The sequence below is a fragment of the Globicephala melas genome, chromosome 7 (genome assembly GCF_963455315.2).
Source record: "Globicephala melas chromosome 7, mGloMel1.2, whole genome shotgun sequence".
NCBI classification, from domain to species: Eukaryota; Metazoa; Chordata; class Mammalia; order Artiodactyla; family Delphinidae; genus Globicephala; species Globicephala melas.
The window spans coordinates 60,280,285-60,304,070 of NC_083320.1; the positions used below are offsets into that span (position 1 = coordinate 60,280,285).

Sequence of the window (23,786 nt, forward strand, 5' to 3'; positions counted from 1 at the left end):
GCAAGGGACACGGGTTGGAGCCCTGGCCCAGGAAGATCCCACATGTCGCAGAGCAACTAAGCCCATGCACCACAACTACTGAGCCTGCACTCTAGAGCCCGCGAGCCACAACTACTGAGCCCACGTGCCACAACTACTGAAGCCTGCGTGCCTAGAGCCCCTGCTCTGCAACGAGAAGCTACGACAATGAGAAGCCCGCGCACCGCAACGAAGAGTAGCCCCCGCTCACCGCAACTAGAGAAAGCCCATGTGCAGCCACAAAGACCCAACACAGCCAAAAATAAATAAATAAATAAATAAATTTTTTTAAAAAGGTAGATTCAATGGGATTTCTTGACAGACTGGATACGTGAGAGAAAGAAAGGAATTGGGGTTGATTTGAAGGTTTATGGTCTGAGAAACTGACAGGATAAAATTACCAACAACTAAGGTAGGGAAGTCTTTGGGGTGGAGCAAATTTTAGGGAAGAGATTAGAAGTCCAGTTTTGGAGTTTTGCACATGTCGATCTCGACATTTGGAAATGTCAAGTAAGCAGATGGATGCATGAGTCTGGAATTTAGGAGAAAGGTCTTGGCTGAGGGCATAAACATGGGAGGCAACAGCTTAATGGGTTATTAGAGTCATATGACTAATGAGATCATTAAGGGGATAGTGAGGGTAGAAAGAGAAAAGGTCCATGAACCTCTTTGTCCTCTTTGATGCTTTTTGCCTTAAATTCTATTCTGTCTAATATTAATATTCTTACTTTGCTTTTCTCAATGGATAGTTCTCTATTGACACATTTGACCTTGGGTTAACTTTCTAGCTCTGTTCTCTTTGGAAACCTGGCAAATGTGGAAAGTCAGCCATGATACTGAGTAATATCACTTATGGTAAAAATGACTCCAGATTAATAAACTTCATCTAGACTATAAATATCTGGTGATAGGGAATTCCCTGGTGGTCCAGTGGTTAGGACTCCATGCTTTCACTGCTGAGGTGCAGGTTCAATCCCTGGTCAGGGAACTAAGATCCCAAAAGCAGTGTGGGCAGCCAAAAAAATATATATGTTTTTAATTAATTAATTTATTTATTTATTTTTGGCTGTGTTGGGTCTTCGTTGCTGCACACGGGCTTTCTCTAGTTGCGGTCAGTGAGGGCTACTCTTTGTTGTGGTGCGCGGGCTTCTCATTGCAGTGGCTTCTCTTGTTGAGGAGCACGGGCTCTAGGCGCACGGGCTCAGTAGTTGTGGCACGCAGGCTCAGTAGTTGTGACTTGTGGGCTCTAAACCACAGGGTCAGTAGCTGTGGCTCACGGGCTTAGTTGCTCCGCGGCATGTGGGATCTTCCCGGACCAGGGCTCGAACCTGTGTCCCCTGCATTGGCAGGCGGATTCTTAACCACTGCACCACCAGGGAAGTCTAAACAAAATTTTTTAAATAAATAAATAAATATCTGGTGATAAGCCATACTTGTTGTGTGTGGTGACTCCAAGTTTTGTGGGAGATATTTTGTGACTGCCTGCCTGCATGTACTACCTATAAGTTGTCCTTTAGGTTTTCCACTGAAAATTAATTGCTGCTGGCTCTTAGATATTACATAGTGTCCTAGTTAATACTGCTTTGTAACGAGTTACCCAAAAGTTAACAGTGTTTTAACAGAACTAATAATTTTATTATGTTCATGGATTCTTTGGGTCGGGAATTTGGAAATGAATGTCTGAGGCCGCATTATATCTGAGGCCCTGAGTAAAGAAGACGACTTGGCTGGGGATGACTCTAGGGCTGTGGGCTGGAACCATCTGAAGGCTCATTCACATGTCTGGTGCCTGCAATGGGATGACTCAAAGATTAGGTCTCCTGACTGGATAACTTTCAAAGAACCTCTTCAAGTGGCTTGGCTTCCTCACAACACAGCAGCCCCAGAGTAGTTGGGTTTCTTACAAGGCAGCTGAAGCTGCCAGCATGACTGTTCTAGTGAACAAAGCAGAAGCTGCATCTCCTTTTATGACAGCCTTGAAAGTCACACAGCATCACCTCCCCAATTCTCTTTCGAATGAAGTAGTCACAAGACAGTCTAGACTCAAGGGGAGGGGACACAGGTTCGAGCCCTGGTCCGGAAGATCCCACGTGCCGTGGAGCAACTAAGTGAGACCCCACTTCTCAGTGGGAGGGGTATCAAAGAATATTGATATTCTAAGGGAGATGCTATTGTTTTTTCAAATCATCTTACTTCGAGAAATTAATGAAAGCCACGCATATTTTCCTTCAGAAAAGTGTCCATATAGACAAAATTTTGAATGTATTTGAGGAGTCCATCTTCTTCCTTCCCATTGTATTCAAGAAACAGCCTTAGATTGCCTCGATTCATTGACACGTATCCCATCAAGAGGGACTCTGTATCCCCTTCCCCGAATCTGGGCTTCCTTGTAATTGCTTCAACCAATGGAGAACATCTGCTAAAAGGGAAGGGACATTTCTTGTGCTAGATACTTTCACAGGTTCTCCCACTTAATTTCTTAATTTTCATTTAACTTAGATAATTTTAGACCCTTTCTTTTTTTGAAAACAGGTGAAGAAAGTGAAATTCAGAAAGGTTAAGTTGTTTTTTTTAATAGACATAGTTTTTAGAGCAGCTTTAGGTTCACAGAAAAGTTGAGTGGAAAATTACGTTACTTTTTAAATTCACGTGATAATAAGTTGTAGAGACAGGATCCAAAATCAGATCTTTACCAGTTACTTTTTCTGATATATAATCACTCTCTAGATATTAAGAAGCATATTATTCTAAGCACAAGATCTGACGTTTCACTAGATACAAAACTGAACCTCTTGCTGCAATGTGAAGGACTAACACCACGGGACTCAACTTGCAACAAACACTGGAGGATGTTCAATCCTTTCTTACTCTATAACCTCCCACTTTAACATTGTTATAGTAAGAATTCCCTAAATTCATTTTTTAAAATGCTATTCCTGTCAATTGCTTTTGCTCGTCTTTCTATAATCTTTCAATCTTGCTTTAGGATTACATTTCCACACTGCGTGATCCTTTCATATACTTTCAGAAAATTAAGGAAGTAGATACCCAATTAAACATAAATCCACACAGTTCTAAACACAACTCATTGGTCACTTTTGGAGGATAAACTTGTTATTTTAAAAACTGGTAAATACAGAGAACAAATCAAACATTTAACTTTTCAGGATGAGGCCTATCAGGGTAATCAAATACTTGCTGAGAAAGTTTCTTTCTGTAGATATCTTCTAGCTAATAAACGCAGAAGGAATGACTGAATTAAAATATTACCATTTTGCAAAGTCTTAATGAGCTAATGGAGCCAAGTAATGATCACCAGTGGCCACTAACATCACAAAAAGCAATACTCTAGGAAGTATTCTTGCCCAAAACAACAACAACAACAAAATGTAACCTAAATCAAGTCAGGCCTTGGGTCTAACTGCCAGTTAATAGAGGAACATTTAAAATGACTCCACTGGAAATACAGTCAGCAAAATCCAGAATGTGGAAAGCTCCATTAGGGCAGACTGCCGAGTCAGTTGCTTCAACAAATAAATTTCAAGAAAAAAACCCTGGGAAAATAAACTTACTGAATAAAAAAAAAATAACTGACATCCTCTTCTAGCCATGTTGGCATAACTGTTACTAGAATTCCTTCCTGCCTTAAATGACTAGACAACTAGACAAAATGTGAAGGAGCTATTTTTTGGCATTGGCTGCTGAACAGTGTAGGACAGTGAACCTTGAGGGTAAATAAGTACACAAGGTGAGCCCAGATTGGCTCCAGTGTTCTGCCTGGGGAAACCGTCCCAAATGTGGCCTTGGGAGATGGAGCCCAAGCCAAGCACAGCCCCTCACTGTTTACTTAGGGAGGCAGAGAGCAGAGGGCTGGCTGCTGAAGCAGCTGGACTTTGTGCAGTACTGAGGGTTCTGGGAAACAGAGAGGCACGAGGCCTACCAGACAGCGGCTGGTGCAAGGCTGAGAGCTGAATAGAGATTCCAGAGGTTGCAGGGCTGGGAGAAGTTGAAGTCTTAGCCCAACCTGAGTAGACGGACCTCACTGAGCCCCACAGGCATTCAGTGGAATAAGAACTGAATAAGTGGGCCCTCAGTGGAATAAGAACCACGCACATGCAGAGCAAAGGTGGGCAAATTAAGACCTGTGAGCCAAACCCGGCTCACTGTCTTTCTTATAAATAAAATTTTGTTGGAATATAGCTATGCTCATTTGTTTATATACTGTCTATGCTGCCTTTGTACTATATTAGCAGACTTGAGTAGCTGCAGTAGAGACGATAGGGCCACAGAAGTTTAAGATATTTACTATCTGGCCCTTTATAGAAAAAGTTTGCTGAACTCTGCACTAGAGTAAGAGCCACACTCTAGTACTAAGAGCAAAACAAACAGATCCACCCTACGAAGGAAGAAAACCACGCCTGGCGGAACAGCATAATCTCCACAAGGTATTATCCACTTGGGACGAATATACAATTACATGTATGAAGAACAGAAAAATGTGAGCCACAGTCAAGAAAAAAAAGTCAATAAAACAGAAAAAGACCTTGAGATCACCCAGACGACAGATGAACAGATAAGGACTTTAAAACAGCTGTTATAAATATGTACGTACAAGTACTTAAAGGAAAAGATGGACGTGAGTAAACAGCTGGGAAACCTCAACACAGAAATGGAAACTATAAGAAAAGAACCAAATGTAAATTCTAGAACCGATAAGTGCAATATATGAAGAAAATTTTAAAGGCTCCTGGCTTTTGGAGATACATAATGAAAAATGTACAGATGAAATTATATATCTGAGATGTGCTTCAAAATAATCTAGCTTGGGGAGGGGAAGTGGCTGGGGGTAAAGATGAAACAAGAGGTGCCATAAATTGATGACTGTTGTAACTAGGTGATGGGTATGTACTGCTCTCTCCACTTTTCTGTATGTTTGAAATTCTGCACATTCAAAAGCTAAAAAAGAAAATCCAATCTCTACAAGAAAAAACTGTTTTAACTGAAAAACAAGATAATGTTCAAATGAAGCTTTGCATATATCTTATTCTCCTCCCATCTTGCCAAATTCCCAAAGATACATAGCATCTACTCTGCATTTTCAAAGATTCCCAATGCTTGGGGAAAGGGAACATTTCATAAAAACTGTGAATATTTATGTAGGTGAATGCCATTCTCTCTATCTTTCTCTCTCTTTCTTTCTCTCTCTCTCTGTATGTTCTACACTTTGACACACATGGATATATCAATATTTGATTTCACAAAATAAGATTATATTAAATTGCTCTATAACTTGCATTTTCCAAATAATACATGTTGTGAATATCATTCCATGTCAACAAATAGAGGTCAACACCTTTTTTTTTTTTTTTTTTGGTTAATGACTGCACAGCATTTATCATTGAGGGTCTACGTGCCCTGTACTGTGTAGTAAAGTTCATAATTTCAATGGGAGACAGGAACTATGCGTTACAGAAAGCTATTTCAGGCAGAGGGAAAACATAAGAGCACACATGGCTTGAGGGACAAGTCTGACTTTAGGGAATTCAGGGTTATGATTTGATTGTTAAGTATGCTTTAATTTATGTAGTAACAAGCCATATCATAACAGAGTTTATTTGTATTTGTGTTAAGGTACTTGTTAAAAAAATCATATAGCAAAAATCCATCTCCATTCTCAGCTATCAACATGAATAGAGTTTAAGTTACAGGAAGCTCCTTATTAATAGTATTGATATTTTCCAAATCATCCATGGCCTGCATCCCAAAACATGATTTCTAAGTTGGTTTGATGAAACTGAGGATACATTTTCCTACTGAAGCTATACAAAACAGTAAGGATCTCAGGTCAGTTGACAAAAGTTTAAAGTACCTAATTTATTATGTAATACAGCCCCTCCCCTACCTGGAGGTTAAATTTTTGAAAAACCACTATCATAAGAAAATTCTTAGTGGAAGAATCTATGGCCTTAGAGTCACAAATGAACAAAAGCACTTGTAAAAATTCGTACATTTGTTAAAAAAAGACAAGAATAATAAAATATTAGTAGCATTATATGCATCTTAAATTACAGTAATGAGTATATATAAGTAATTTCCAGTTACCATTCCTTGATCATGGAAATCTTAAAGGTGTTCCTTTCCTATATTATAAATTACATAGACATTTTGCTTTGTTGCAGAGAATATGCACAGTAAAAGAAATTTTTCCCTTGGGTCTGGTCCCATTCAAACATTTGATACCTTTTATATTTGCTTGGTTGGTTTTTTCTCTTATACAGTTTTGAAAAAAAGTTTTGGAAAATAAAAATGCTATCTTCTCAATGTATAAAATTCAAACACATCAATTATAAAGAAAGTAAAAATCAGTACAATCTCACCATCTGGAAATAAGAGCTATGAACACTTGGGTGAGCATCATGCTAGATATTTCTTTGGGCATATATACATATAAGGAAACAAAGATACAAACTTTATGTAAGTGGGATTTACTGTTCTATACCAGCCTTTTCTCCTCTATGCATGGCCATGACTTTTTAAGTCTACAGTACATCTACATCGTCTTTTTAATGGCTGCACAGCACACCATTGCATGGATAAACTATAATTTATTTAGTCATTCTCTTACCAATGGACATTTCAGATTATGGTGAATATTTCCCAATTACCATTATTATAAAGTTACACTCTTATTTATCCATCTTTGTACACTCATCCTATTGTTCTCTCAGGATAAATCCCTAAAAGCAGAATTGTTAGCTAAAAAGTATGTATACCTTACACCTTGACACACATTGCCGCACAGCCCTCTGGGAAAGCCACACTATTTCATACACCCACCAGCTGTGCCTTTCTTAGACTTTCTGCTGGACTTGCCCACAATCTGCCCCCTCTCCTCTCACTGGCATCAGTTCCCTCCACATGGACTGTGGAAGGACAGCAGGATAGCGATTAGGTCTAAGGGTTTACTTCCATCAGCTTCCTTCTTCTCTCCCATGACTACGCTGCTTAAGCCTTAAGCACTTCTCTTTTAGATTTCTTCCCTTCCCCCTCCCAACCTCTTTTTTCTAATTATCTCCAGTAAGGCTGACTCACAACTCATATTACCTGGAATTCTCACAGTTACCCAAAAAGGTATACAGAAGTAACACTGCCTTAAACTAATCTTGGAGGGAGATGGACTATAAAAGGGGGTGGGGGCAGGGAACAAAGTCACTAACTAGGCCGGTCATATGACAAAAACTGACATTTTGAGATAAATTATTCTTTAGGCCTACCATATAACTTTTGTGAACAAATGTTCCTACAGGAGGTTGCAGTCTGAAAGGTCTTTCATTTGGTTATGAAACTGAGTACTTACTATGTGTACACATTGTATGCCAGGTTTTGGGAAGACAGATGAAGAAGATAAGATTCTTGTCTCTAAGAAGCTCCCATTCTAGCAAGGGAGATGGAGGTGTAAACAAATACTTTTCAGGTAAGTGTGCATACTCTGATACAGGGTAATAAGCGTTGTGATAAAGGCATGCCCTGAGTGCTATGTAAGCAGACTGGGTTCGTTTAGCCTGGGCAGAGGCAAATACAGCTTCAAAGGAGAGATGGCATTTAAGTGTGGCCTTGAAGAATGAATGGTTTGCTGGGTGAAAAAAGACATTGCAGGCAAAGCAATTAAGGAGGTACACAATGGCAAACCTTAGCAGAGATATGAGGTTAGGAAACTGGCAGGACCTAAAGCTGAAAAGGTAAACTGAGGCCAGACTGAGATGGTGCTATCCTTCGATGCGGAGGGACAGACTATCCCAGCAATGAAGAGTCCCCAGAGGTTTTTTTAGTAGGGAAGCGTCATAATCAGATCTGAATTTTAGAAAGACAGCTGGTTGTGGGGAAGAAGGTGAACTAAGGTGGAGACCAGTTACAAGGGATGGTAAAGAATTATACCCAGACCATGCAGAAAACTGGAGGCATCCAAGAAATGGGATTTACTGACTCACTGGACACAGACACTGAAGGCAGTGGTGGGGACCAAAAGCCCTTAAATACTTACATTTAGGTACTGCCTGGATGGCGATGCCATTAATGGAGACAGAGTATATATGCGGAGAAGCAGATGTGCAGGAAAATATTCATTTCCATACTGGACTTGTTGAGCTTAAAGGGTCTGTGAGACATCTAGGAAAAGATACCTAACAGAGAGCTGGTATTCAGACCTGGTGTTCAGTTCCAGGGGATACTCTGTTGATTTTTAAAAACTGTATAGATTTGACAGTCATTGAGGTAGGCAAATTTGATTGCTGACAACAAAGAGAGGAAACAGGGATGAGGGCTTAGAACAGAATCCTGGGGAACACTAATATTTAAAAACCTAGAAGTAGAAGAGCCTAGTGGAAGTCTGGGAAAATCAGAGAAACAGGAGGCAAGCCAGGAGAGACTGGCTCATAAAAGGAACAAGAGTTTAAAAGAGAAAATATGCCCCCTTCTTTGCCTTCACCATTCCTTGCCATCCTCACTGGGCAAAGGATCTTATGTGCCAGCTTTGAGAGCTGGAACAAAGATTCTAATAAAGTGGGAACTGGGAGTGAGAGATTAAGCAAGGAGAGAGCTCCTGGGGCCCCAGGGTAGGGATTTTGCACCGTTATCAGGGATTTAGTGTCAGTGCTAATACCAGGAGTACCTTCATCCCTAAAAGGCTCTTGTTACCTTCTCTCTACCTTCCAAGAGACTAATCCATCCTTTCCCCTTTCCAATGTCACTACTTATAGTTTCTACCCATCCCTTAGCCCATGATAGAAGAGAACAAATTTGGCCAAGCTGCAGGGCTTGCGGGATCTTAAGCGGAATCTTAATTCCCTGACCAGGGACTGAACCCATGCCCTCGGCAGTGAAAGCACCCAGTCCTAACCACTGGACCGCCAGGGAATTCCTCAGAAGAGAACAAGTCTTAACAGCCTCTCAATTCAGTAAGCTCTTCAGCCAGGAACTGTGCTTATTAAGATAGACATATAGATAAGACACGGTTCCTACTCAAAAAGAATTAACAATCTAGTTAGGAGTGGGGATGGAGAGAGGAAGTAGGTAACTACTATATAGAGGGTGTACTGTGATTAAAGCTACAATGAGCTGGAGAGTCATGAGAGAAACCTTATGCCCTTCTTAAGAGGTTAAGAAATCTCTTCTGGGACTTCCCTGGTGGCACAGTGGTTAAGAATCTGCCTGCCAATACAGGGGACAAGGGTTCGATCCCTAGTCCGGAAAGATCCCACATGCCACGGAGCAACTAAGCCCGTGTGCCACAACTACAGACCCTGTGCTCTAGAGCCTGCAAGCCACAACTACTGAGCCTGCGTACCACAACTACTGAAGCCCGCGCACCTAGAGCCCGTGCTCCACAACAAGAGAAGCCACTGCAATGAGGAGCCTGCGCACCACAACGAAGAGTAGCTCCCGCTCACCACAACTAGAGAAAGCTCACACACAGCAACGAAGACCCAATGCAGCCAAAAAAAAAAAAAAAAAAAAATCTCTTCTTCCCATTTTCCAAGAGGGAAAGGTGCACATAGATGCTGACGATAAATCCTGGCACATAAAGACTTATAGTGGATTAATTTACATCAATCTAAAAGGATGAAAAGGAGGAAGAGAGAAAAGAGAGTACCCTTCATAAATTTACCCTTCATTTTCAACGCTGGGGGGTGGAGAGCAGGTGGTACAGGACAACCTGTCTGCAATGCATAATAAAAGTAATTATGAATAACCCATAAAGGGGCCTTTCCCTATCACTAAATCTCTTCCTGATGACATATTTTCCCTCCCTCTTCTAATCAGAAGATCCCCCTCTTCTAGTTAGAAGATAACCCTCTTGTGGGGTATAGTGGGATGGGTTACTATAGCTATTTCTGTAATAGCTTTTTCCAAGACTGTCTGAACCACCATTTGTCAAAATCATAAGTCACAAAAAAGATGAATATGGAGCTTCCCTGGTGGCGCAGTGGTTGAGAGTCCGCCTGCCGATGCAGGGAACACGGGTTCGTGCCCCGCTCCGGGAAGATCCCACATGCCGCGGAGCGGCTGGGCCTGTGAGCCATGGCCGCTGAGCCTGCGCGTCCGGAGCTTGTGCTCCGCAACGGGAGAGGCCACAGCAGTGAGAGGCCCGCGTACCGAAAAAAAAAAAAAAAAAAAAGATGAATATGTTATTTCTATACTCTGCAAAGAGATTATATACATATGCATACATATGTGTGTGTATATAACACGTGTGTGTGTGTGTGTTTTGGCTCCTCCTCTACCTTGACTATCTGCCCAGATCCTCTTCACCATTACCTGCAGTGCACAAAAAAGAAGTCTAAACCCCATTATTTCTTGTCAAAAGAGGAAACAGAAAAAAAGTAACTTGATTAGTAAACAGAGTTTGGATTGGAACCCAGATCTTAAGAGATGTAAATTGGTGCTCTTTTCACAAGGCTGTACTCTCACACTGGCCTCCACTCTCCCTTCCAACCAGTCCAAAATACTGCCTATATCACCTTCCCTTTACACATCTCTCACCTCATATCTTCCTGTGGCTCCTTAGTCATCTCCACTAACACTATATTACACTGAAAGACTGAGGTCTATCTGCCTACCAACCTCCTTCCTCTCTAAAAACATCTTCCTTTTTACTTCTCACACATGCTCATCATACTTGTGCTGTCTCATCTGAACTTTGCACACTGATTTCTGTGAAGAGACCATGCCATGCAGGGCAGAGGAACGAGCACTTAAAAAAAGAAAAGAAAAGAAAAGAAATCAGTGCCATGTTCAAATGCCCATTTTGCCTCTTACAATCTGTGCAATCTTAGTCTTATTACTTAACCACTTTGTCTCACTTTTCTCATCAGCAGAGAATAATGCCTAACTCACTGGGTTTTAAAAGGTAGCTAACATATGTTAGGTGCTTAACACAGTATCATGTACTTCAAAAGCACTTAATAAACGTTAGCTATTTACTGTGAAAATAATATTTGCCTCATAGGACTGTTGTTCCTACATGCCTGAAACCTAAATAGTCCTTGAAAATATTTTAATTTCCTTCTTCCCCCATCCTTGAAACAACTTCCTAGTTCTTTCCAACAAAGATTCAGAAACCGGTTCAAATCCAACAAAGATTCACCTGCAAAAGTATTTGCACATTTACTAAATTCTCACCACTCACACAAGAGTAACACCTACTGAAAGCTAGCCAGACAAAATTTCTCCTCTTCTTAACTTTAAGTCAATGGAAGAGAATAATCACATTTTGCAAGTTCCCCAAAAGACGTGTTGTATCATGCCAACGGATACAAGTTGCTTTCTCTGCGGCAACTGGGGGTCCAGGCGCATTTCAGTTACTGTAGGTTCATCGCTCCGCCCCAGGAATAAAAGAGTTTGCTACAGCAACCACACAACTGACGTGGGAGAAGAAAACCTTAGACAATGTCCCATAAATCTCAAGGAGGGACTGCAAATAGATGCCACGCAGTGACGTGATCTAGGCAAGTGACAAATGAACACTTGTGGGTATGTTCCTGTGGCAATGTGTCATCGTGTGTCTGCGTGTGTCCGCAGAACTGAAAGCACATTCATGTGCGCCGAGATGTCTGATCGCGGACGTGTATTCCTTTCAACCCGACTGCGTAGCCAGTGAGCGACAGTGAGAAGCCCCGCGGAGCTGTCCTCCAGGTGCTTACCTCTCCGGACGAGCAGGTGGACGCCGCTGGGCGCCGCCATGTTGGCGTCGGTCACGTGGCCGCGAGCTCTCGTCCCCTCCTCGCCCCGCCCCGCCCGTAGGAGCAGTCCAGTCGCAGCCGTGCCGAAGACCGGAGGCGCCGAGGCCGCCAGAGGGAGAGTGCGCGTGCGCGGCGGGAGCTGACTGCGGGAGCCCAGGCGGCGGAGCGGCTCGGGCACCGGGGCCAGTAGGGGAACCCGCGGCCGGCCGAGCGCGGTCCGGCCGCGAGAGACGGGCTCCAGCCGCGGTTCGCGCGCTCGCTCTGAGCCCCCGCGCCCAGGTGGGATGGAAGAAGCCTGTCAGGTAAGCGTGGTATCCAATATTTGTAGCATCAACATTTTGGTGCATGGAAACGTAAAGTTGGGAGGAAAAAATAAAGCACAATCTAGCGTTCAACATAGCACTTTGCATCGTCTGCTCTTTGTTGCAAATTATTTCCCTGGATTCAGTTGAAAGGTAAAATTTGGTTCAAAGTCACCAGCTGCCCCTTTGCTGTCCCATAATCTACATTACTCAGCAGAGACAACAGACAAGACAGGATCTGTGTGCAGCTGCAAAATCTATTCTGGGTACCAGAGTGGGTATATTCAGGGGACTTCTCCTTCCCCAAGGACACCTCGAGCTCAGCGGTATTAAGTGGAGTCTTAATCCTAAATTTGACTTTTAACAATGAGAGGATGACGTCTGCCAATTGCGCTGCCGAAAGATGAAGCCTACAGAAGGCCAGTTATGAATCAAGTGAGGGAGCTGATGTATCCCTAGTGATGACAGTGTCAATTTTTACCAAATTCGCTGTTCCTCTTATCTGCATTCTGGGGCATATTTCCATTCTGTCATGGACCAGGTATTAATCATCTTGGTAGCCTGGTACCCAGCAAAGAACCTGATATTCAAGGAATGTCTGGTGAAGGAATTGAACTCTGCATGGACCCAGTCAAACCAAGAATGTTAACAGTCTCCAAATGCAGTAAAGATTGATAAGGATTCTTGGTGAACATGTGTGATGTCTCCTAATTAATATTTAAGAATTTAATTTAACTACACACTCCATGAAAAACCCAGACAATTCAGAAATGATTTTTTTTTTTTTTTTTTTTTTTTTGTGGTACGCGGGTCCCTCACTGCTGTGGCCTCTCCCGTTGCAGAGCACAGGCTCCGGATGCGCAGGCCCAGCGGCTATGGCTCACGGGCCCAGCCGCCCCGCGGCATGTGGGATCTTTCCGGAGCGGGGCACGAACCCGTGTCCCGTGCATCGGCAGGCGGACTCTCAACCACTGCGCCACCAGGGAAGCCCCCAGAAATGATTTTTTAAAGAAAGGGTAAATCCCCTTCCTCACCCTCTCTACACACCACAATCCCACTATTTAGTCAGCCACTGTGTGTGCCATTCCATGCCTTTTACAGGCAAATATGTGTAAAGATTTTAAATGGAATCACATACTTACTGTTGCAACTTGCTTTTCCACTCATGAACATCAAATCTTAGAACACTTAGAGCTCATTCTTTTTAATGACTACATAGTCCTGATGTTTTTACTTTTTTTTCACATCTTTATTGGAGTATAATTGCTTTACAATGTTGTGTTAGTTTCTGCTGTACAACAAAGTGCATCAGCTATATGTATACATATATCCCCTCTTGCGTCTCCCTCCCACCCTCTCTATCCCATCCCTCTAGGTGATCACAAAGCACGGAGCTGATCTCCCTGTGCTATGCAGCAGCTTCCCACTAGCCATCTATTTTACATTTGGTAGTGTATATATGTCAATGCTAGTCTCTCACTTCATCCCAGCTTCCCCTTCCCCACTGTGTCCTCAAGTCTGTTCTCTACGTCTGCATCTTTATTCCTGCCCTGCCACTAGGTCCATCAGTACCACTTTTTAAGATTCCATATATATGCGTTAGCATACGGTATCTGTTTTTCTCTTTCTGACTTACTTCACTCTGTATGACAGACTATCCCTCCACTGGGTATGTACCCTGAGAAAACCATAATTCAAAGAGTCATGTACCACAATGTTCATTGCAGCTCTATTTACAATAGCCAGGACATGGAAGCAACCTAAGTGTCCATCGACAGATGAATGGATAAAGAAGATGGGGCACATATATACAATGGAATATTACTCGCCATAAAAAGAAACAAAATTGAGTTATTTGTAGTGAGGTGGATGGACCTAGAGTCTGTCGTACAAAGTGAAGTAAGTCAGAAAGAGAAAAATGAGAGTGAGTTTGGGTAGTTCATTAGAGGACACATCTATACTTCTTGGAGACCCTGTTTTGTATGCTTTTGGGTCACCTTGAAAGATAAAAAGAAAAAATGTTTTCCACTGAAGTAAATAAAATATACAAGGATGAGAAGGAAAAGTACTCTTTCAGGTGACTTCAAGCACCACCTTTTTCAAACGCAGATCAATTCCAAGGAAAGAGTTTTTGAACGTGCTAATCTGTCCTCAGTGTAACTGAAGCCAACAATCTGAGTGCAGGAAAGGAACCTGAGAGTTAGCAGAACACCAAGTCTCAAGAAGTGTGCAAAAAAAAGAAACCTAGAAGTCCCTAGAGAAATGTCAGAAGGCATTAAGCCCAATTTCAAACACATCTGAAATAGAACACATGTTCATGTGATTCAGCTCAGCCAATCCTTGGAAAACCAATGCACAATTTATTTCCCTGAAACTAGAAGGAAAAGGAAAAGGAAACACTATGAGAACTCAGGTGGCACCACCATAGTGGAATCCAGTGAGGAAATTTCCAGTAAGTTCAGCAAGGATGTGGATATGCAGGATGAGCTAGAAATGAAGCAGACATGAACTTGCACAGGTGATAGCTTGTGTACCGATTCTTGATTTAGCTTCTTTCATCACATCCTTCTGACCTTAGAAAGATTAAGAACTGCCAGCATGTGTCCTCCAAAACTGTCAATTTATGAGATATATGCATACTGATCAACGGTATAAAAAAGGGCTGGACCCCTGACATCTAAGATCCGTGGCAGTTCTAACATCTGTGATCCTGGGTGTTAGGGCATTAGATTGCTTTCATTTAGTTGAGTAACTACTACTGACTCACTTCTCTACTCCATTTCTGCCCATCTTCCCATCTGTGAAATGAAGGTTAATTATGTTGTGGCACTTCATTGATTTGAACTCCCACCATTATTCAGATTTTGTACTTGTGTTTCTTGAAAAAAAATGTTGAATAATTTTTCAGAACCAGGGTTCAAGAAATAAAGTATAACTTCCTAATACCTTCAGTTTCTGTGTCCAGAAAATTCATTCTTAAATGTTAAAATATTTTTATTAATTGTGATTAATTATTGCTTTATAGGTCTTTTACCTTGGTTTTAAAAAAGAGTGTCTTATTAGCATCTTTTAAAGTCTAATCTTCTTTTATTAAAGAAATAAATCAGAAATAAATTCCGACATTCTCATTTTTAAAAAGTCATTTTTTTCTTTCCTCCTTCTTCTACTTAATGATAGTTTATTTTGGACTTATATAACTTTTTCAAAAGCTGTATATAAGTTTGTGATAAAATTGAAATTATATTGATTTCTATAATGTAGATACTGAATTTGTAATTCAGGTTAACAATTTAAAATGCTCTAGGGATTATGCTACATGAAGTAAATCTCTTTTTTTAAAAAATAAATTTATTTATTTATGTTTGGCTGTGTTGGGTCTTCGTTGCTGCTCACAGGCTTTCTCTAGTTGCAGAGAGCAGGGGCCACTCCTCGTTGCGGTGCTCGGGCCTCTCACTGTGGCGGCCTCTCCTGTTGCAGAGCATGGTCTCCAGGCACACAGGCTCTAGCAGTTGTGGCACGCGGGCTCAGCACTTGTGGCTCGAGGACACCAGAGCACAGGCTCAGCAGTTGCAGCGCATGGGCTTAGTTGCTCCGCGGCATGTGGGATCTTCCCGGACCAGGGCTCGAACCCATGTCCCCTGCGTTGGCAGGTGAATTCTTAACCACTGCGTCACCAGGAAAGTCCCAGTAAATCCTTTTAAAAATAAATTTTGCTTTGTAATACATCATCCTGTAACTTGTTACACAGTTTAGATTTTTAAGTACTTATGAAGATTACTTATAATGCAAGATACTTAAAAACATAGACTATAAAATAAAGACTAAGGTGCTTACATATCTATAGAAGAAGCTTGTTACATATGAACACATAAGACTAACTGAAATAAAGTGGTGTTTCCTACTAGGCACAAAGCAGGTTCTGTGGCCTGCTGGGGGAAATTGGTGCCCTGGGACCTGCACAGCTTCAGTAGGGCTGTCATTTAGCCTCAGGTGCCTTCATTCTCCCTTCCTGAGCTTGCTTCTCAGTTTTGTCATCTGAATCAGAAAAATTAGCCTTTTGGTTTAATATCAGGATCATTTCTTAGCAGTTTACTCTATGTCTTGAGAAGAATATTTCCCATCCTGCCCTCCAATGTGTTCAATTTTAGTGTGAGGAAATACTTTTATTTATTTACATTTTTTAAAGCTTTTTAAAAATTTTATTTATTTATTTTTGGCTGCATTGAGTCTTTGTTGCTGCGTGCGAGCTTTCTCTAGTTACGGTGAGCGGGGGCTACTCTACATTTTTTTTTTTAAAGTCAAATGAACATTCTTTCAGTGAACTTGGAATCCTGCATAAACATAATCTGCACATATAACAGGGAGCTGTCTAAGCTGACTGGACCCCTCTAAAGTTAAGGTCCAGCTTCAAATGATTCTGTGTTCAGGCAGAAAGTTTCTAGGGGACTCTCAGCCACCTTGTTGTTTCCTATACCCATCACTTGAGACAATGATGGAGATGTTACTGGGTAATCTAGGGGGACCCTTAGAGAAAATGTTTTCTTGAGGAAAAGTAGTGTCACGTGCAAGAGGATGTGTCCGTGCTGTTTGTGCCCTGCTTCCTTCGTCTCCAGCAGGGTCAAGAGGAAGCCAGGAGGCAGGGGAGGGGGGCTGGCATCATGTGTGACCCTCCTGCCCCCCCATTTTTGATTTGTATAATGACGTTTTCTAGACCATGTAACTCCTAGGCAAATGAAACTTTAAGTTCCACCCCCTTCTAACAAGATTGCCCTACCCGAGCCCCTCCTACATTGAAATTCTGAAGATTCTGTGGCTCTCCAGCCATTTATAGGCCTAATCCAAGTGGGCTCAGCAAGGAGCATGCTGCGCCCTCCCGAGCAGCCTGTCACTGTGATTAAGCAGCGCGGAATGGGATCAGATAGGGCTAACTTAGCTGTAGGGTAAGAGCAAACTTTGTCCCAAGGGAGTTGTTGTTGCTCTCAGGCACAGTGTGGCCCACATTCATTTAAAGCCGCTCCAACCTCTTGGCTTGAAAGATATTATGGGAGATTTGTCAGCAGAAATAGTGCTTCAGCATAACAGCCTGTCCATTGTTGGAGCAGCAGGCCACCTGGAATGGTGGCAGGGGCCAAGGGAGGGAAGAGATGGGAAGGCCATAAGGAAGAGGATGAGGGTGGTCCCAGACCTCACTCGCTGATGCATCTGAGTTTTATCTTTTTTTTTTAAATTGAGGTATAGTTGATTTACAATATTATATTAATTGCAGGTGTACAACATAATGATTCAAAAATTTTATGGATTATACTCCATTTATAGTTATTATAGTATATTGGCTGTCTTCCCTGTGTTGTACAATGTATCCTTGTAGCTTATTTACCTTACGCATAGAAGCTCATACCTCTTGATCCCCTACGTCTATCTCTTGCCCTTGTCCCCTTCCCTCTCCCCACTGGTAACCACTTGTTTGTTCTCTGTATCTGTGAGTCTGTTTCTTTTGTGTTATACTCACTAGTTTGTTTTATCTTTTAGATTCCACATATAAGTGATAACATACAGTATTTGTCTTTCTCTGTTTGACTTATTTCACTAACTATAATATACCCTCCAGGTTGATCCATCCACGTTGTTGCAAATGGCAAACTTTCATTCTTTTTTATGACTGATGGGATTCTGTTGTACATATACCACATCTTCTTGTCCATTCATCTGTTGATGGATACTTAGGTTGTTTCTTGGCCATTGTAAATAATGCTGCTATGAACATTGGAGTGCATGTATCTTTTCAAATTAGTGTTTTTGTTTTCTTCTATATACCCAGGAGTGGAATTGCTGGATCATATGGTAGTTCTATTTTTAGTTTTTTGAGGAACTTCCGCACTATTTTCCACAGTGGCTGTTGAGTTTTATCTTGAGGGACAGGGCTTCCCTGACCTCATGTCTTGGCACTGGCTCTAAGGGAAGCTGGGTTAAAGCAGAACTGGTGTATTTGCCCCATGAAATCTAAATAAAAACGTGTACCATTATCGACTATCATCCATTCTCAATTACTAAGCCCTGGAAAAGTAACACCTGCTTACACACTTCTGGAGAATGAAGAATTCCATGCAGAGTAAGGAAGAAAGGCAAAAAGTTTCCAAGAGAATTTAGTGATCAATCAGCCAATCAATAAATACTTAAGTGCCTACTCTAGGCTCCAAGGAGACGTGATATTACTTTTGTTCTTAGGAAGCCAATCGGAAAGCTGAGACTAACATGCTCACAAAATTGTCCATAAAGAAAGACCAAGTACCCTTGAGACTATAAGCCTCTTAGGAGCAACACCAGGTGTGAGGGGTCACAGATTTTGGCTATCCCCGGCTGCCAAGAACTGAGAAAAATGCTGAACTCTAATTATATAAATTCCCAGGAACTTGCACCTGTTAAAATCCTTCCTGCAAAGATGAAGGTGAAAGGGAAATAATGCTTCCTCTACGATCTCTAATCCACATTTGTAAAAAAGAAGGGAACGCTCTCGATCTCATTGTTAGAATTTTTTAAAGTCTGTTTTTGGTTTTTCTTTTTTGTTTACACATGTATGTAATATGTGCTCTTTAAAAACATTTTAAAAATACGGAAGTGTAAAATATAGAACGTAGAAGTTCCCCAGAAAAGCTTTTCCCAGGTAATCACTGTTAATACATTGATATGTATTCATCCAGAGTTCTTTCTGTGCATATACCATTTGCTGAACTTTCTAAGGGAAGTTACCTGCTTTACTGTGACTAGTCACACATCTACATAGAATAAAGGACAGGCTAGGCAAACCACATGTGAGAGGACAGGAATGCATAGTATTACCTATGCCTTTGTTGCTGTCTACTGTACATTCTCTTTTCCTTTTGCCTTCACTCTGCCCTTGCTTCTCTTCTTCCAATGTCTCCACCCTTCTATAAGATTACTCCTCTTACTGTTTTTTCCCTTTCCCTCCTGAAATGATGGTACATTCCTGGTTACCTTCTCCTATGTTTTCGTCTTTGCTTACCCTTCTGCTGGGTTTATGGTTCTGTGTTTACTGTAGTGTGTTTGAGTAAACAGTGTCCTGTAGGGTTCTGTGAGACCAGTTCATATAGAAAGCAGTTGGACCACTAAGATCAGAGGTTGAAAATAGTTGTGAATTTGACATTTCCTACCTAGAAGTATGAAACAGTACTCCTTGGTCAGTGAACAGTTATGCAGACTACACTGCAGTAAGAACCTCCAAAGTGGACATTATGAAATAACAAGGGATTTAATAATAGAAAAAGAAAACTAGTCTGTGTCCCTTTTCCCTCTCCCACTCTCCACCTCCACTCCCCAAACTGGCTGACAAACTAAGCAGAAATGCACTACTGCTTAAATTGCATTTCTTAACTCACTCAACAGATTGTGTATTCAAGACGGAAGCTGTTGAAACAAACAAGGGGGCAGATGCTGCCTCGACCTCTCTTCCCATTGAGCTGAGCTCCTCTGTGCTCCCCCCATCCACTTTAACCCAGAGAATAACCTGTCTGGAGAGCATTCTCCTCATCTGAGGCACACACAAACATCACCACGTTTTCCTTTGCTGGAGAAAGGATAAAGGAAGAAAGGCGGCAGCTGCTCCAGGAGCAGAGAGCAAACAAGCCTCACTGTGGTGGTCCCACAGTCTTCACAAAGGGGATTCAGAGAGCTAGGCAAACACACTGCACAGCCCAAGACTTCTGCACAGATTCACCTGCCAGTATTATTCATTAAAGATCTAAAGAACTGTCCAGGTGAACTGAAAGTCTAACCAAAGCACGTTTTCCAACTGGTCTTTTATGGAGTTGGAAGAGGGAGAATACAGTTGAAGAACTGGAAAGGGCTTTAAAGATCACCTAATCCAACTAGAACTCTACCCCTTCCAATTTTAAGGTAAAGCTAGTGAGGCCCGGAAAGGTCATAGGAGAGAAGATTCGCCCCTTTTCCAGCCTGTGTACATTGTAACACTGGAGGTCTTAAAATTTTTTGTTTTATAAGACATTTATGAGGCATTTCTTGTAGCATTTTACACGCAACAGCTCTTCAGTTGTTCATGAGACCCCATTACACTTTTACTGCATTATATTTCTCCACAGGGTTAATGAAAAGCCCCCCAAATTATGACACGAAAAATTTCAAAGCATTGGTTTTACATTTAGTGTCTGTTGATTCGTAGGGCCAGTGTGTCAAAGATGGGGACAGTTTGCTTTTGGTAGCCAAATAAAGTATATGGTAAACTATGGTTCCCTGGAGAATCAGTTTCCAAAGAAAAGAACTGAGTATAGCCACTTTTTTTTTTTTTTTTTAAAAGAAAGCTCTTTACTCTCTTTTCTTTTGGCAAATTCTGCTTTGTGGAAGTCAGGCTGAGCACAATCTCACTGTTTAAAGGTGCCACTTACCTGCTTCAGATAAACTTGTTTTTAAAATTTCCTTAGTTTACAGTTATATTTTATTTGACAATTATATGGAGCTTCAGTTGCTGAACAATATTTAAACAAAATTTTATATCAAGGTAACACATATTTGGTTTTAAAAAACATGCAATTATAACAAGGTTTACAACGAAAAGCAATAGTCTCCCATCCTACTGTCTCCCAGTTTGACCAAACTCAACCAATCTGAACTGTTTTCGTTTCTAGTCACTGCTCAAAGCCATGCCAATTATAGTTGATTATATTTAGACTCTGACTTTCTTTACACTTTTTTCGTAATTTCCTATTCTAATTTGGACCAATTACTTTTGTAGACATGTTATTCAGTTGCCATCCTCAGATTTTTTTTATTGGAATCAGAATAGTTTTAGTATTTCCTGTACTCCACATCTTACATGCTCTGATTTCACCTTCATGCCGTTGAAATAGATCAACTAGTAACTTCATCAGAAAGTGTGTGAAGTAAGTTTTCTGATTTTATAGATTTCCAAAACCACCTTTCTTTTCTCTCACACTTGGATGTAGGATTCTTGATTCAAAATCATTTTCCATCAGAACTCTGAAGTCATTGTTCCATTGTCTTTTAGCATGAAGTATGGCTGATAAGGAGTCTGGTGCTGTTTAAATTCCCCTTCCTCTCCCAAGTTTCCCACTCTGAAAGCTTTTAGCACTTTTATTTTATGCTCAGTTTTGAAATTTAATAATGTAGTCTACATGTGGATCCTTTTAGGTAAGTGTTATAGTGGTTAAAAACGCAAGTGAAGGGCTTCCCTGGTGGCGCAGTGCTTGAGAGTCCGCCTGCCGATGCAGGGGACACGGGTTCGTGCCGCGGTCCGGGAAGATCCCACATGCCGCGGAGCGGCTGGGCCCGTGAGCCATGGCCGCTGAGCCTGCGCGTCCGGAGTCTGTGCTCCGCAATGGGAGAGGCCATAACAGTGACAGGCCCGTGTACCGCAAAAAAACAAAACAAAAACCGCAAGTGAATTATACTGCCTGGACTAAAATTCTATCTCTGCCACCTACTAGCTGTGTGACGTTGGGCGAAATAATCTCCCTCGACCTCACTCGAAGAGGATACCATGTGTGCCTCTGAGGGTTGTGCGATCTGAGATGACTGTTACAAGTGCTTAGCAGATAGTAAGGGCTCTATAAGTGCTAGTGATGATTTAATCCTGCTCAACCTTCAGTGAACTCTTCTAATTTGAAGATTCATGTCTTCAACTCTGAGGAATTGTCCTTTCTTTGATAATGTCCTTCTGTTTGCTTTTCCTCTCTGAAAATAAGCCAGCTATCAGATTTCCCACATTGATTTCTCTTTTCCCTCATATTTTCTCTTTTTTGATGTTCTAGGGAATTTCTTCAACTTTATACCCCAAGTTTATGCTGCTTGAATTATAATAATCATTTAAAATTTCTAAGAACTCTCTCTTATACACTGATTGTTCCTTTTTCATAGTATTGTTTTTATTTCATATATGCAATATCTTTCCCAAGTCTTATTTTGAAAACATAAAAGCATAAAGGTTGAAAGAATCACATAGTGAACACCTGTATATCCCTCCCACCTAGATTCACTAATTTAAAACTTTTGTCATATTTGCTTCATTTCTGTTTATGTACATATGTCTATGTATGTATGTGTATGCCATTTACACAAACATACTTTTTTCCTGGACCATTTGAATGTCAGTTGCAGATGTCATGACTCTGTTCCTAAATAGTTTAGCATGTGACTTCTAGGAATAAAGACATTCTCCTACACAATCACAGTACCATTATCACAACGATGAAAATAAACAGAATTCCATATCATCTAATATAGAGTCCATATTCAAATTTCTGTATTGTCTCAAATGTGTGCAAAATGTACCAAAATGTAAAATGTCCATGCCTTTTTAAAAATTTTATTTATTTTTGGCTACATTAGGTCTTCGTTTCTGTGCATGGGCTTTCTCTAGTTGCGGTGAGCAGGGGCTACTCTTCCTTGCAGTGCACGGGCTTCTCATTGCGGTGGCTTCTTTTGTTGCGGAGCATGAGCTCCAGTAGTTGCAGCACGTGGGCTTCAGTAGTTGCGGCATGCAAGCTCTAGAGCGCAGGCTCAGCAGTTATGGCGCACGGGCTTAGTTGCTCTGTGGCATGTGGGATCTTCCCGGACCAGGGCTCGAACCCGTGTCCCATGCATTGGCAAGCGGATTCTTAACCACTGCGCCACTAGGGAAGCCCCCAAAAATGTTCATGCCTTTTCACTCAGCGATTCCATTACTATCTTGCATACATACCCCCACCACATGTACAGAATGAGATGTACACAAGAACATTCACTGCAGCACTGCTTGTAAGAGCAGAAGATAGGAAACTGCCTTAAGTGTCCATCAATATAGGATTGGGTTAAACGCATTGAAACCAAACTATGGAATAAATATCCAACAGCTGTTTAGAATCAAGGTGTTTAGAATTGAAGTGTTCTGATATGCACTAATAAAGATATGAGTTAAATTTAACTGGAAAAGATTCCAAGTACTGCATGTAGTATATCACCATTTGTGTTAAAACAAAAAATGATGGCTTTCTGAAACTGATAATTAACTCTAAGGGACAAAAGAGAAACTGGGAAAAGTAACTGCCTCTGGAGAAGTGACTTAGGTGACTGCGTGGAAGGGAGGGCAGTTTACTTCTTATCAAATACTCTTATTCGTTTTGAATTTTGTACTATGTCCATGTTACATAATAAAAAAGTCAGTGCTTAATGTGGGTGAATATCCAATCCCACATAGCAGTGGTTCTTAACCAAGGGTGATTTTGCCCCCCGGAGGACATGTGGCAATGTCTGGAGACATGTTTGGTTGTTACAGCTGGAGGTGGGGATAGTACTGCTGGCACCTAGTGCATAGAAGCCAGGGGTGCTATTAACCAGCCAATATACAGGTCACCCTGGCAAAACAAAGAGTGATCTGGCCCAAAATGCCAATGGTGCTGAGGTTGAGAAACCCTGCTGTAGAGCAATTCTTCTGGATGATAAGGTTTGTTTGAGAAGAGCTAAGCAAGACTAAAGGAATAAACAAAAAGAAAGTCATGTGCATATGCGTAAGCGTTATCATCGTGCCTTTAAGGTACATCATATTTCTAGTAGTATAGGAAAGAAGTATAGGTTGGAGAAGTCCAATATGCTCGTTTGCATAGCTGATTCCAGATTGATACAGTATTATACTTCTGTAACCTTAGTTGGTGTTAATAATTTTAACTGTTGTGAACAGTAGTACGGTCACTTTAAGAATGAG

General features: G+C 41.3%; 2 protein-coding genes across 3 annotated transcripts in view; one reads left to right on the plus strand and one right to left on the minus strand.

Annotated features, from left to right (window-relative positions):
* METAP1D (methionyl aminopeptidase type 1D, mitochondrial) overlaps positions 1 to 12,154 on the minus strand; it is a 78,959-nt gene extending 66,805 nt beyond the window's left edge. Inside the window, 2 exon segments of the mRNA XM_030851925.2 lie at positions 11,718 to 11,865; positions 11,867 to 12,154. Of these exon segments, the coding sequence (XP_030707785.2) occupies positions 11,718 to 11,865; positions 11,867 to 12,154 (436 nt within the window).
* Positions 11,887 to 23,786, plus strand: part of SLC25A12 (solute carrier family 25 member 12) — a 173,451-nt gene continuing 161,551 nt past the window's right edge. Inside the window, exon 1 of one of the 2 annotated variants that reach the window (XM_060302246.2) lies at positions 11,887 to 12,058. In XM_060302246.2, coding sequence (XP_060158229.1) covers positions 12,041 to 12,058 — 18 coding nt within the window. In that variant the 5' untranslated portion in view covers positions 11,887 to 12,040. The remainder of the gene's footprint in view (positions 12,059 to 23,786) is intronic. The other variant, XM_060302248.2, reaches the window with a different exon arrangement.